Source organism: Colias philodice, chromosome 30, assembly GCF_061535455.1.
Source record: "Colias philodice isolate Cphi_HAF_F1 chromosome 30, ilColPhil1 Martin Lab GWU primary, whole genome shotgun sequence".
Classification (NCBI taxonomy): domain Eukaryota; kingdom Metazoa; phylum Arthropoda; class Insecta; order Lepidoptera; family Pieridae; genus Colias; species Colias philodice.
In genome coordinates, this window is record NC_143115.1 from 1,685,257 (window position 1) to 1,699,437 (window position 14,181).

A 14,181-nucleotide genomic window follows, 5' to 3' on the forward strand; every position below is an offset into this window, starting at 1 on the left:
TAACCTTATTGACTAATTTTACCGGTCAATAGGGTGTGACTGTAACATATATATTGATTTATGTATTTATAGTGTTTAATTTTCATGAAGAATTTTAAGACATTGGAACTTATTTATGGACATGTTAAATAAATGTCATTAAAAATAATTTATATTTTACTAGCGGTCCGCCCCGGCTTCGCCCGTGGTACATATGAAAAATAGATGTTGGCCGATTCTCAGACTTACCCGATATGCACAGAAAATTTCATGAGAATCGGTCCACCCGTTTCGGAGGAGTATGCAGACTAACATTGTGACACGAGAATTTTATATATAAGATTTTATGTATTTAAACACAAAACTCACAATCACGTTATAAAATTGGATAAGCAAAACTGTCTACAATAATTGGACAAATATACTTTCGATTCTATTGCCAAGAAATAAGGTCCTAATTTCAATGAATAGTTTATAATACCCCGCTTAGACATTTTTTGACGATCTTTTACCGGGTTATTGTGAGTTAAGTAGTAGTAAGTCAATGTCTAATCAATTACCTGATATTGTGTTTACAAGTATTTGTCTTTTACCATTTATTCCGTCAGTCCTCGGATCACAGACACAATAGAAAATCTATTGTGTCTCGGCCCGATCGGGCCGCTCGGTGGTCAATGGATTAAATGGTAAATTAATTTTCATCTTCACCTTTTCACATACATATAGTACAGCTTATAGGCTATTTTTTATTCAGGGCAAGCCGGGCTATAGACTTATTAATTGTACTAGCCTTCCGCCCGCGGCTTCGCCCGCGTTTTCAAAGAAAATCCCGCATGATTCCCATTCCCGTGGGATTTCCGGGATAAAACCTCTTATGTGTTAATCCAAGTTACCCTTTATATGTGTGCTAAATTTCATTATAATCGGTTATCGATTCTATTGAACTTTACGCTAATAGAAAGCCACTTGTCTAGGGGGGCAGTAGTATTTGCGTGAAAGAGTAACAAACACACTCACATCCTCACAAACTTTCGCATTTATAATATTAGTAGGATAACAATTATACAGCATAATAATTATGTTATAATATAGAAATCGTTGCCTGGTAGAGATCACTGCGCAATGACAAGGCTGTTTATTGTGCTATTTATTTATTGAAGTGAAACTTCTTTATCGGGGTTGGACAAAAATTTAGTGTAACATTTTTGCGTTACGCCGTACGCGTGACATTTTTGCGTTACGCCGTACGCGTGACATTTTTGCGTTACGCCATACTCGTGACATTTTTAAGGTCATAAAGAAGTTTCACTTCTTACATGTGTACTCTAGTACACGCATACATTTTTATTTTGTTTTCCTCTTTTAGAATAGATTGTAACATACATATTAAATGTTTTTATTTCAGATAGTTGTAGTAATGGGTGCTGTACTAGGCACTATAATATATAGGATATCCATGGTATCAGTTATTTATGGGGGGAGTGGTTTCTTTCTGAAGAAACACGCCAAAATATTCACCGCCATGACAGCTGCGTTGATTAACTTGATTATTATTATGATATTGACTAGGGTAAGTGAAAATTTTTGTATTACAGATAAAAGAGGGGATCGCTTCTTATATAAATTTTGTTTTGTTTTTTTTGTTTTTGGGTCAGAATCTCCGAAACGGATGAACCGATTTTAATGAACTTTCACAAGTGAATGATATTTTTTTAAGGCGTGTTTTGATATAATTTGTGAGAGTAACTTAGTTTACTTCTATTTTAAAATAAATTAAATTTCCTGCTATGATTTCTCACATTTTTTCTAAATTAGTCTTAAAAAAAGGCCTTCTATATGTTTAATCCTATTTCTCTTTTAAATGACTTCAATTATTAATAATTTATTTCAGATATACGCCAAAATAGCGTTATACTTGACAAACTTAGAAAACCCACGGACGCACACAGAGTATGAAGATTCCTACACTTTCAAGATATTCTTCTTTGAATTCATCAATTTTTATTCATCCCTTATCTATATTGCTTTCTTCAAGGTATACACTTATTTTTATTACTTGTTGCCCACGGCTTTACTTGCGTGTTTTGATGAAAAGTAGGGAAAAGACACACGAATTTAAAAAAAAATCTAAAATATCTTCAAAAAAAAACACCGAATTGGGTTATAGCTTGGTTATTATTACAATTACACAACTAGATTACAAAAAAATCGTTTTTTTTGTACTCCAATTTCTCATAAATATTACTAAAATATTTTTGAAGTGAAACTTCTTTATCGGGGTTGGAAAAAAATTTAGTGTAACATTTTTTCGTTACGCGTGACATTTTTCCGTTACGCGCCATCTTTTTCTTATCCCTACCACGCGTGATTCGACGTATTTCTGTAAAGTAGCACATAGTAAATTATTTTTTGAAAATTAAGGTCATAAAGAAGTTTCACTTCTTACGTGTGTACACTAGTACACGCACACATTTTTTTTTAATTGAATAAATAAACTCTATTTATTCCAGGGTCGTTTCTACGACTACCCAGGAGACGATCAAGCTAGAAAATCCGAATTCTTCAAACTAAAGGGCGACATTTGTGACCCGGCGGGATGTTTGTCAGAATTATGTATACAACTCGCTATAATAATGATTGGAAAACAGTGTTTCAATAATTTTGTTGAATTGGGCTATCCGTGAGTAAATTGATGGCTTTTCTGAAGATTATTTACAAAGATACATTTTTAAGCTATTGCATAGATTCTATCGCGGGCCTTGAGCGCGGGGACCGAATCGAGAAATTCCGTAACGAAAAAACCTCACGCTCCCCACGGGGACGGGCGCGGAGGTGTGGCTTGAAGGCATAGCATGCAATAGCTTTACCGCGGCAGTCCCCGAGTGACACACGTCTTTTTTTATCATTTTTAAAATGGGTCGAGTAGTTTTTGAAAACAAAAAATCATTTCGTTTTATGATTTAGCCTCATTTTCTACAAATAAATTAAGGCTCATAATTTAGCCAACTTATTTAAAACGAGGTTGATTTTACTTGTTCTACAAAAAAGAGCGTGTGTACCTAGCACACGTGTCAGAAGTAAAACTTCTTTATCAAGATTCAAAGATACCAGAATCGTCACTTTGCTCCATGACGTTACGGTATCGCCATGACGCGACCTCGAAATTTTACTCTCACCGCGCCTAAAGAAGTTTCACTTCAAAAATAACAATATGGTATTTTCATATGTTCGATTTCATGCTAAAATTAAGTAATAAATCGTGATTAAAATCACATATATTTAACCTTAATGATCTAAGTATTTAACTAATGTAAACACGATTTCATTTACTTCTTAATATCAATAAACTCAAACATTTATGTATTAAATTACTTTTTCTAGAAGAACTTTTTAATCGTCCTCACATATTAACTATGTTAGGACGATTAAAAAGTTCTATCAGACTACTATTATACCAAACAGGCTAAAAAAAAAAAAAATTATAATCCATACTTATATTATGCGAAAGTAACTCTGTCTGTCTGTCTGTTACTCAATCACGCCTAAACTACTGAACCAATTTTCATGAAATTTGGTGTGGAGATATTTTGATACCCGAGAAAGGACATAGGCTACTTTTTATCCCGGGAAGATAACGCAATCCCGGAAATCCCACGGGAACGGGAACTATGCGGGTTTTTCTTTGACTGCGCGGGCGAAGCAGCGGGCGGGAACCTAGTAATAAATAAATAAATTATTTCAGAAAACTTCACAATTGGTGGCGTCAAAGATCACACAGAGCGGTAACAAGGGACCCCAGTAAACCGCACATGGCCTGGGAACAAGATTATCATTTACAAGACCCAGGCAGACTCGCGTTATTCGACGAGTATTTGGAGATGAGTGAGTTAAACAAATAAAAAAAAATGCGTGCGTGTACTAGTGTACACACGTAAGGAGTGAAACTTCTTTATGACCTTATTTTTTCAAAAAATAATTTACTATATGCAACTTTACAGAAATACGTCGAATCACGCGTGGTAGGGATAAGCAAAAGATGGCGCGTAACGGAAAAATGTCACACGTAACGAAAAAATGTTACACTAAATTTTTTTCCAACCCCGATAAAGAAGTTTCACTTCAATAATTTCATGGTTTTATTATTTTTTTTTTAATCATTTTTTTTATTATTTTATTTATTTCAGTACTCCAATACGGTTTCGTTACATTATTCGTAGCGGCATTCCCTTTAGCTCCATTATTCGCTTTACTCAATAATATAGCGGAAATACGATTAGACGCGTATAAAATGGTGACACAAGCGAGACGACCGTTGGCTGAAAGAGTCGAAGATATTGGCGCATGGTAAGTATTTTGATATTTATAAATTTTATTCCCTACTAGGTTTCCGCCCGCGGCTTCGCCTGCGCAGTCAAAGAAAAACCCGCATAGTTCCCGTTCCCGTGGGATTTCCGGGATTGCTTCATTTTCCCGGCATAAAAAGTAGCCTATGTCCTTTCTCGGGTATCAAAATATCTCTATACCAAATTTCATGCAAATTGGTTCAGTAGTTAAGGCGTGATTGAGTAACACACAGACAGACAGAGTTACTTTCGCATTTATAATATTAGTATGGATTAATATTAAGACATCATTTATTTATTTAAATTATAGGGAATAATCTATTCTAATATTATAAAGCTGGAGAGTTTGTTTGTTTGAACGCGCTAATCACGGGAACTACTGGTCCGATTTGATTTCTTTCGATGATAGATAGCCCATTTATCGAGGAAGGCTATAGGCTATATATCATCACGCTAAGACCAACAGGAGCGGAGCAATGCGGGTGAAACCGCGGGGAACAGCTAGTTATAAATATGTACAGTAATAATCACTATCACTACATAGTATAAAACAAAGTCGCTTTCTCTGTCCCTATGTCCCTTTGTATGCTTAAATCTTTAAAAGTACGCAACGGATTTTGATGCGGTTTTTTTTAATAGATTGATTGATTCAAGAGGAAGGTTTTAGTATATAACTTATTAGGTTTTAAACAAAGCGGGCGAAGCCGCGGGCGGTAAGCTAGTAAATGATATCATAATATGTAGTTATATACATATGTTAAGTTGAAGTTGTTTGTTTGAATTCACTTATCTCAGGAAACTAAATTGCTAGAAACAAAAAATTGCTTCGGAATAGGGAAATAGGGATTCATTTTTATATACAAGATTTCGGGTAGTTTTTAAGTTAAGTACTTAATTAATAAACAAAAAGTAAATCTCATTTCAAAACAATTAATATTTAATTGTAATTATGTATTTGATTCTTTTCTGTACTTGCTACATATTTTTTTTTGTATTATACTTTATAGGTATGGAATTCTAAGAGGCATCACATATGCGGCTGTTGTATCGAATGTAAGTATCTTCAAAATAATACATCATTTTTACCGTTTTTATATTTAAAATAAAGCAAAAAAACGATATATGTAATTGATAAACATACCTAATAAAACATGCATAATACATAAAAAGTAAAAACACAGTAATTAAAAGTAATCTTTATTTACACAAAATTACAACTAGTAAATGTTTGAGTTTGAGTTTAATTATTAAAGTGAAACTTTTATTACATCGTCTCAAACTGTTTGGTCTGTGTAGCGCATGTCGCGTGTATCGCGGCTGCCGAGTAGGTATACCTACTCGGCAGCCGACCGACACGCGACATGCGCTACACAAAGCAGTGTTCGGAACCGTTCGAACAGTTTCACTTTTACCGTGGTTTCATAAAACCACACAACATTTTTTATTTTACTTTTTCAGGCTTTCGTCATAGCATATACAAGTGATTTCATTCCAAGAATGGTGTACAAATATGTATATTCCCCAGATTATACATTGTCTGGGTATATCGATCATTCTTTGTCATGTAAGTATATTATAATGGTAATATACCTATTATATTAATATTGTGTGTGTGTGTGTGTGTGTGTGTGTGTGTGTGTGTGTATTATATATATAATATAATAAAAAAAGGTGTGCGTGTACAAGTGTACACACGTAAGAAGTGAAACTTCTTTATGACCTTATTTTTCAAAAAATAATTAATATATGCAACTTTACAGAAATACGTCGAATCACGCGTGGTAGGGATAAGAAAAAGATGGCGCGTAACGGAAAAATGTTGCGCGTAACGAAAAAATGTTACACTTAATTTTTTTCCAACCCCGATAAAGAAGTTTCACTTCAATAATATTTTTTATTTAATTTGTTTGTTCGTGGTTTCTCTTAAACGGTAATACCGATTTTGATGAATTTCTGTATGAATACAGCACTTGAAATGGTTTCACATAAGTAAATATAATGTAATGTAAATTAATTCATATGAAAAAAAACATTAGTTATATTAAAGTAAAAATTATAATCATATGTTTATCTTCTTATATATAAAAATGAATCGCAAAATGTGTTGGTAAGCGCATAACTCGAGAACGGCTGAACCGATTTCGATAATTCTTTTTTTATTATATTCCTTGAAGTACGAGGATGGTTTTTATTTAGAGAAAACGTAAATATGTACCACGGGCGAAGCCGGGGCGGACCGCTAGTCTGAGATAAAAATAAACAACCGTGGATATTTATTAAATGAGTATAATGTAAGGTATACAAAAACAGATGGCGCTGATTTCAATTGTCATATGATTATAGTAGGTATTTATTGAAAATGTTCACTATGTGTATATTTTCAATAAATACCTACTAAAATCACATAGTTTTTTTTCACATAGTTAAAAATTTGGAAAAATGAGGAAAATAATACAAAAAAATCTCTAATACATGTCATTTGAATGTGTTTTTGAAACAAACATAAACTAACCTTTTGCTGTTAATACTGAACTATATGTATGAATAATAAACGACGATGAGCTAGTAGGCAAAAAACTCCAGAGCCTCGCCCACCGTCGCAGAGTGGCAAGTTTATCGGTTTTTTACCGGATACACTTTGGAGAGTGCGCTGCGGAATTGCACGACCTAATTCCGCCATCCCCATTTTTCCATCGTTCGTCGAGGCGCACAGATTCTAGGCATCGCCACATGGTTGACGTTCCATGTACCCGGACAAAGCGGTTCGGATCGACATTCTTTATTCGAACCGCTAGGGACTGGAACATGCTTCCTGAATCTGTGTTCCCCGACGAGTACAATTTGGAGGTCTTCAAGAGGAGAGTGAACAGGTACATTTTAGGGAAGCGCGCTCCATCTTAGGCCACATCTCAGCTTACCATCAGGCGAGATTGTGGCCAAGCGCTCCCCTATTGTACAATAAAAAAAAAAAAAATGATTTTTGGTTTTGATTCTTCGTAGAAAACTTTGTTGTACACAAAACTTCCATATTTGTTTTATTTAATACTTTACTGGGTATACAATTATACATACGTTGTAAGTAGGTACATAAAAACGAAACGTACGGTAAATTCAATCAAAAACAATGTATTATTTTCGTCATTTTTTTCCTTTCAAGTATTCAACACATCAGACTATAGAGAAGACTGGGGTGCTGATGAGAACGAAGTCGACCCCCCCACGTGTGCGTACCGGGGTTACCGAAACCCCCCTGACCACGCTGACCCCTATGGTCTATCGCCACACTATTGGCATGTGTTCGCTGCTAGACTGGCCTTTGTGGTTGTTTTTGAGGTAATATACACACTACATATACAAAAACACCGTCTATATAAAAATAAAAATACACTCACATACATAACATATGTAACACACTAATACATAAATATTATACACATAAGTAAAGGGGTTACCGCAACCTCCGACCACGCTGACCCCTATGGTCTATCACCTCATTATTGGCATTTGTTCGCTGCTAGACTGGCCTTTGTGGTTGTTTTTGAGGTAATAAATAAATAAATAAATAAAATAAATAAATATATAGGACATTATTACACAAATCGACCTAGTTCCACAGTAAGCTCAATTAAGGCTTGTGTTGTGGGTACTAGGCGACGATAAATATAATATTTATTAATAAATACATATATAGATAATAACACCCAGACCCAAGAACAAATAATTGAGTTCATCACACAAATATTTGCCCTGACCGGGGATCGAACCCGGGACCGTCAGCTCAGTAGGCAGTTACATTTAATACATTACCACTGCGCCAACCGCGTCGTCAATATACATGTGTAGGACATACAAACATACATTTATATACACTAACAAACATAAATACACTATCCACATAGAGATATATACATCCTACATATTATATGTTAATTTACACACATACGTCTTAAACATACATAGATTTACACACACAAACATACTTTCATATTATATTCATTTGCACGTCAAAAACGTTCATATACACTATCTTCATAGTAATATACATACACACAATATATGTATTATATAAATACATTTGCAAGTTCGCTGCGAGGCTGGTTTCGAGGTAATACATATTATACCCAGTTTTTGATGTAGGTAATACATAATCTTATATATAAAAATGAATCGCAAAATGTGTTGGTAAGCGCATAACTCGAGAACGGCTGAACCGATTTCGATAATTCTTTTTTTATTATATTCCTTGAAGTACGAGGATGGTTTTTATGTAGAGAAAACGTAAATATGTACCACGGGCGAAGCCGGGGCGGACCGCTAGTATTATATAAACATATACAAGACGTCTAAAAAATTTGGTTGTCTGTAAAGTCGGTTTACTGACGATTGTTGAACGTGACAACGTCCGATTGTGCTTCTTTGTCGCTCGTTTCGCGCTCTCGCTTGCACTTCAAGCCTTACATGGAACGCCTCAGAGCGAGGTAACGCCGCATGAGTCATGTTTTTTCGTGCGTGCAGCCGGCTCTATCGAATTATAAGACGTTGTCACGTTAAAAAACATGTACACTACATACTTCAATAACAATTCTACACTATTTTATAACAATAACTAGCGGTCCGCCCCAGCTTCGCCCGTGGTACATATTTCGCAATAAAAGGTAGTCTATGTTCTTCCTCAGGGTCTAAAGATTGTCTGTGCCAAATTTCATCAAAATCGGTCCAGTAGTTTATGCGTAAAAACCATACATACATACATAATTACTCTTTTATTAGTATAGATATCTTAATCTAGTTAATACTAAATATTTATTCCTTTTCAGCATGTAGTATTCGGTCTAACCGGTCTGATGCAGTTATTCATACCAGACGTTCCAACAGAACTTCGCACGCAGATACAAAGGGAAGCGTTATTGGCGAAGGAAGCGAAGTATGAACACGGGAGACGTCGTTTGTCGACTGAGTATAGACTTATAACGCAGAAAAATGAGAATGCAGGTTGGTAGATTATTTTAAGTAAGTAAGTAAGTTTGAAGTAATGTTTTGAAGTGAAACTTCTTTATCGGGGTTGGAAAAAAATTTAGTGTTCTTAACATTTTTTCGTTACGCGCCATCTTGTTTTTATCCCTACCACGCGTGATTCGACGTATTTCTGTAAAGTTGCATATAATAAATTATTTTTTGAAAAATAAGGCCATAAAGAAGTTTCACTTCTTACGTGTGTACTCTAGTACACGCATACATTTTTTTTTTACTTTGTGTTTTTTGTATAATAGTATAATTGGGGGGGGGGGGGGCAAGTATCTCGCCTCACGGCGGTGTTTAAAGTATAATTATTATTGTAGTTTTCATGGTAAAAATGAGTAAGGATTTAATGCAACAAAACAAGTAAAAGTTAAACAAAATAATAGTTAGAACAAAAAAAAATGTGTGCGTGTACTAGTGTACACACGTGACAAGTGAAACTTCTTTATGACCTTATTTTTCAAAAAATAATTTACTATATGCAACTTTACAGAAATACGTCGAATCACGCGTGGTAGGGATAAGCAAAAGATGGCGCGTAACGGAAAAATGTCACGCGTAACGAAAAAATGTTACACTAAATTTTTTTCTAACCCCGATAAAGAAGTTTCACTTCAATAGAATCACTCAATTTTATATTTACAGAAGAAGATCTTATTAAATAAAACACAAGCAAACATAATTATTCCATTTAATTTTAACTTTATTTAGCAGAACGCCAAGGCCCATGGCTACGGCGTCCATCGCGAGCGTCTGACGGTCTAGACGCACATGTAGCTGTCACACAACGGCCATCTTCGCCACAGATAACAGACTAATTAAAATTTAAAACACAGACATAGTAAATAGAATACGAATAGATATCATCTGACTTAATAAAATAAAATAAATAAATATTCAGGACAATTTTCACACACGGCACGATCTGATGCCATACTAACTACTAAGCTTTCGCTTGTGTTATGGAAACCAGATGACTGATAAACATACATATATAATTTTAAATAAATACTTAATATATAGATAATTAACACCAGACACAGAGTAAACATCAATATGTTCATCACACAAATATTTGCCCCGGGTGGGAATCGAACCCACGACCTCTGGCTTTGAAGGCAGGGCCACTACCAACCAAGCCAACCAGTCAGTCTATTTTTTTAAAGTTTTAGTATTAATTTATTTGATTTTTATGTGATTTATTTATCTTTTATGTGTACACTATCTTCCCAAATTTGCAACGTAAACTTTCTGCTTGGCACTGGTTGCTTGGAAGAAATTACTATTTAGCAATAAAGCCGCCAATTGCTTCTGATGTCTTTGTATTGTAAAATTGTGTGCAATAAAGAATATATTATAACTAACTTTTTGTTTTGTATTTTGCATTATTTGAGAGAAAAATTTCAAGTCTTTCAAGCATAACAAGACGTTTTACTTACCTTTTTTTCTTTTATGGCAAGAAGATATAATTATTTGTCATTTTCTTACCTTTTACTAAGGCTTAGTTGCTATACTGTTCGTATTCTATTTACTGTGGCACAGATTATATAAGTTTAATACATTTGTTTTATTTGTGTGTCAAAACTTTTTTGTTTGCATTTATTGTGAATATTGGTGTTAAATTGTTTTTTAGGATTTATAGATGATATTAAATTATGATATGTGTTTTATATAGTCATTGAAATATACAGTATGGAAATTTTCGTTGGGCCCTGGAGGGAATGTACTCTAAATATTGAAGATAGCAAAATTTTGCTGAAAGGAAACATTCTTTTATTTTGAAAAAGAAATAGAACTGCATTCAAATATTTTCGAAAATTCACTTGCATCGACCGAGAATCGAACTAACTAAGATTTGTACTGTCCCTCCAGGTCCCATCGAAAATTTCAACACTGTAGGTATATAATATTATAAACTGAATAGAAAATTGATATTCAGTGTTGTTCTAGTCTTGAAATTATAATGAAAATTAAGTAAATAAATAAATTATAAAACTCTGTTTGAATTAATATACTCATAATAAATTATTCTAGGAAGAAATTATACTTTGAGATTTCTCTAAATTATTTCACTTTGATTATAAGGGAATTTTTAAAAGGGTGTAATTAAAATAAAAACAGCTTTTCCACCAATAATGTGCGAGGATGTGTAGCGAGGAATGTGTTTCTAAATAACCAATAGTATCGCTTCAAACTTCAAACTAAATGAAGCGATATGATTGGTCCTTTTCAAACACATTCCTCGCACATTATTGGTGGAACGACTTTAAAATATTTAAATTCATAAATGTCATATTTATTTGTAGAATCTCAAAAAGAATCTCTTTATGTATTTTGAAGTGAAACTTCTTTAGGCGGGTTGAGAGTAAAATTTCAAAGTCGAATCATGGCAATACCGTCACGTCATGGGGTGAAGTGACGATTTTGGTGTCTTTTAATCTTGCCAAAGAAGTTTCATTTCTGACACGTGTGCTCTGCACATACGCCTTTTTTGTCAATCGTGCATAAATTTAGTTTTTAAGCGTATTGGCCCTTTTATTTTTTTTTTCTGACAAAGACGGAAGATTTTAATACAAAATGTATCTCATGAAATATTTTTATTACTAAAAACTTCATACAATTAAAATGTATTGGGTCCAAACAATTTTATTGTGCGTTTTATATTTAAAGTAGTAAATTTAGAATAAGTAATAACTATCTTTAGGCTACGCGCAGACATACAGCGTTCTGCGTTCCGCGTTCTGCGTCCTGCGTTCGTCAGTTCTGCGTTCTGCGTTCTAGCGCACACAGGAGCACGTTCAAGACATTTGCGTTCTATTTCGCGACTCTCCGCACGTGAAACATTTCTCTCGAAAGTTCATCTTCCGAAGATGAAGCCTTGCTTTTGTGGAGTCTAGAGGAGTCAAAAAAAAGTAGAAAATGTTGGGTACACCCTATCAACACGAAACGAGATGATATGGGAGAATTTAGTATTCTTATCCCTGAGCTGCTTCAAGATGAAGAGAGATTTTATATTTATTTTCGAATGTCAATAAATAGCTTCAATGAGTTACATGACTATGTAAAATCTGAAATAGAAAAACAAGATACCAATTGGAGAAGACGGACCAGCCATAGCGAGAACGCGAGTTCTTTGTAATTCTGTACAGAGAACGCGAGAACGCAAGCGTTCCGAATGACCGCCGCGGTCTAACTGCGTTCTGTGTGCGCCGGCGCTATAGATCCTTCACATTACAAAGAACGCGGAACGCAGAACGCAGAACGCGGAACGCAGAACGCTCTCTGTCTGCGCGTACCCTTAAGGGAATTTTAACACCTTTTATTTTGAAATATATTTCTTATGAAATTTTTTACTCACCTTTTTCATTTGATTGTACATATTTAAAATAAATAGCTAAATGTTTTGTATTTGATAATAATTATAATATCTACATAGTTATATTTTTTCTAGTTATATATTTATTGTATTACAATTAGTGAATCTCAGATAAATGCTTTAAATTTTTAACAAGTACCTAAGTAATAATTCATGTTTACGTTTAAATATATTTAATTTAAGAATGTGTGTTTGAAATTCCCTTAAAATTATAGATATTTAAGTAAAAAATAGGATCTTATGAAATAACTTAATGTGAATGTCGAAATTAAATGTGATATTAATTAAGGAGCACTTTTTAAATGTTTTTCATTTACTACTCGGTGTTGCAATAAATGTTATTGTTAAAATACTGATTTGTTTTATTTTATTCCTTCTATAGATATTATAGTCGAAGGTGTGTTTATCAAATATGTAGACCGTACACACATGGATTTTATATTACACACGTTAATAACTACCTCATATTATTATTGTTTTTTTTATCATTATTATTTTTTGGCCTAATCTAATTCGTTGTGACTTAACTTTCTTGAAAGCTAAAATAGTCGATAATAGGGTTATGTTACCAATATTGAATTAAAGAAATAAATTATAAAAACTATCAGTGAACTTTTTTCGATTAAATAATAGATATCATGATGTAAATAAAGTTGTTGATTTTATTTTTCTCATCTAAGTACACTGATTCACGCTAAGCTATTTGAATTTAAAATCGGCCAGCAGTTTAAATCAGCGCCATCTGTTATCAATTACTATACACTATAATAAACATATCTGAAACACATGGGCTGTTTCTACTCTACAACAGATGGCGCTACTAAAAAAACCACATGAAACGGTTAACTATCTTAAGAATTACTGCCTTCATAAAACAAACAACATAAATGATTTAAACATTTTTATTTTAAACCATACACGTCATCAATTTTGGAAACTACATAATATTATCTAGACGAACGTTACTATGGTAACAGATATCTTAGGTCAAGATTGTCTGATGCTGGAGCCCGAAGGTGGAAGACACTGGAATGTGAAAACAACAGAGTTAGATTTTGTTGGCTGTTAGCTGAAAATCGTATTTTTAGTTTAAAACGAATCAGTGTTTATGTCGGGCACGCTCATTAGTACGGACGTCAATCGACACTTTCCCCGACATATAAATAATATATCCTAGTAAATATTAATAACAATAACATTATATTCTTGAAAGTTTGAAGAATGTACATTCTATTGTTCTTTCACGCGAAAACTACTGAACGCGTTTTGATGATGCTTGATATGACAGTAAATACCATAAAAGATGTATTAGAGTATTGTACATAATTTAATAAGGAAACAATATAAGCTACAGAAATATGTACTAGCTTTTGACCGCGGGTTCGTCTACGAATGAATCTCTACTAACTAATGTCAAATACCATTGTGAAACTAGTACATACTAACATTAGCAATCATTCTCGA

At 33.7% G+C, this 14,181-nt stretch overlaps 2 protein-coding genes across 4 annotated transcripts in view; both read left to right on the forward strand.

Moving 5' to 3' along the window:
- LOC149475381 (extracellular matrix protein 2-like) overlaps positions 1–9,370 on the forward strand; it is a 157,272-nt gene extending 147,902 nt beyond the window's left edge. Inside the window, exon 11 of the mRNA XM_089713423.1 lies at positions 9,353–9,370. The gene's annotated coding sequence lies outside the window, so the exon portion shown is untranslated. The remainder of the gene's footprint in view (positions 1–9,352) is intronic.
- The window catches only part of LOC149475388 (anoctamin-4-like), a 38,408-nt gene extending 26,566 nt beyond the window's left edge, over positions 1–11,842 (forward strand). For 2 of the 3 annotated variants that reach the window (XM_089713340.1, XM_089713342.1), the window contains 10 exons: positions 1,385–1,549; positions 1,871–2,014; positions 2,490–2,659; positions 3,722–3,861; positions 4,164–4,323; positions 5,330–5,375; positions 5,781–5,886; positions 7,480–7,655; positions 9,140–9,314; positions 10,053–11,842. In XM_089713340.1, coding sequence (XP_089569466.1) covers positions 1,385–1,549; positions 1,871–2,014; positions 2,490–2,659; positions 3,722–3,861; positions 4,164–4,323; positions 5,330–5,375; positions 5,781–5,886; positions 7,480–7,655; positions 9,140–9,314; positions 10,053–10,159 — 1,389 coding nt within the window. In that variant the 3' untranslated portion in view covers positions 10,160–11,842. The remainder of the gene's footprint in view (positions 1–1,384; positions 1,550–1,870; positions 2,015–2,489; positions 2,660–3,721; positions 3,862–4,163; positions 4,324–5,329; positions 5,376–5,780; positions 5,887–7,479; positions 7,656–9,139; positions 9,315–10,052) is intronic. The other variant, XM_089713341.1, reaches the window with a different exon arrangement.
- Positions 11,843–14,181: the final 2,339 nt, after the last annotated feature.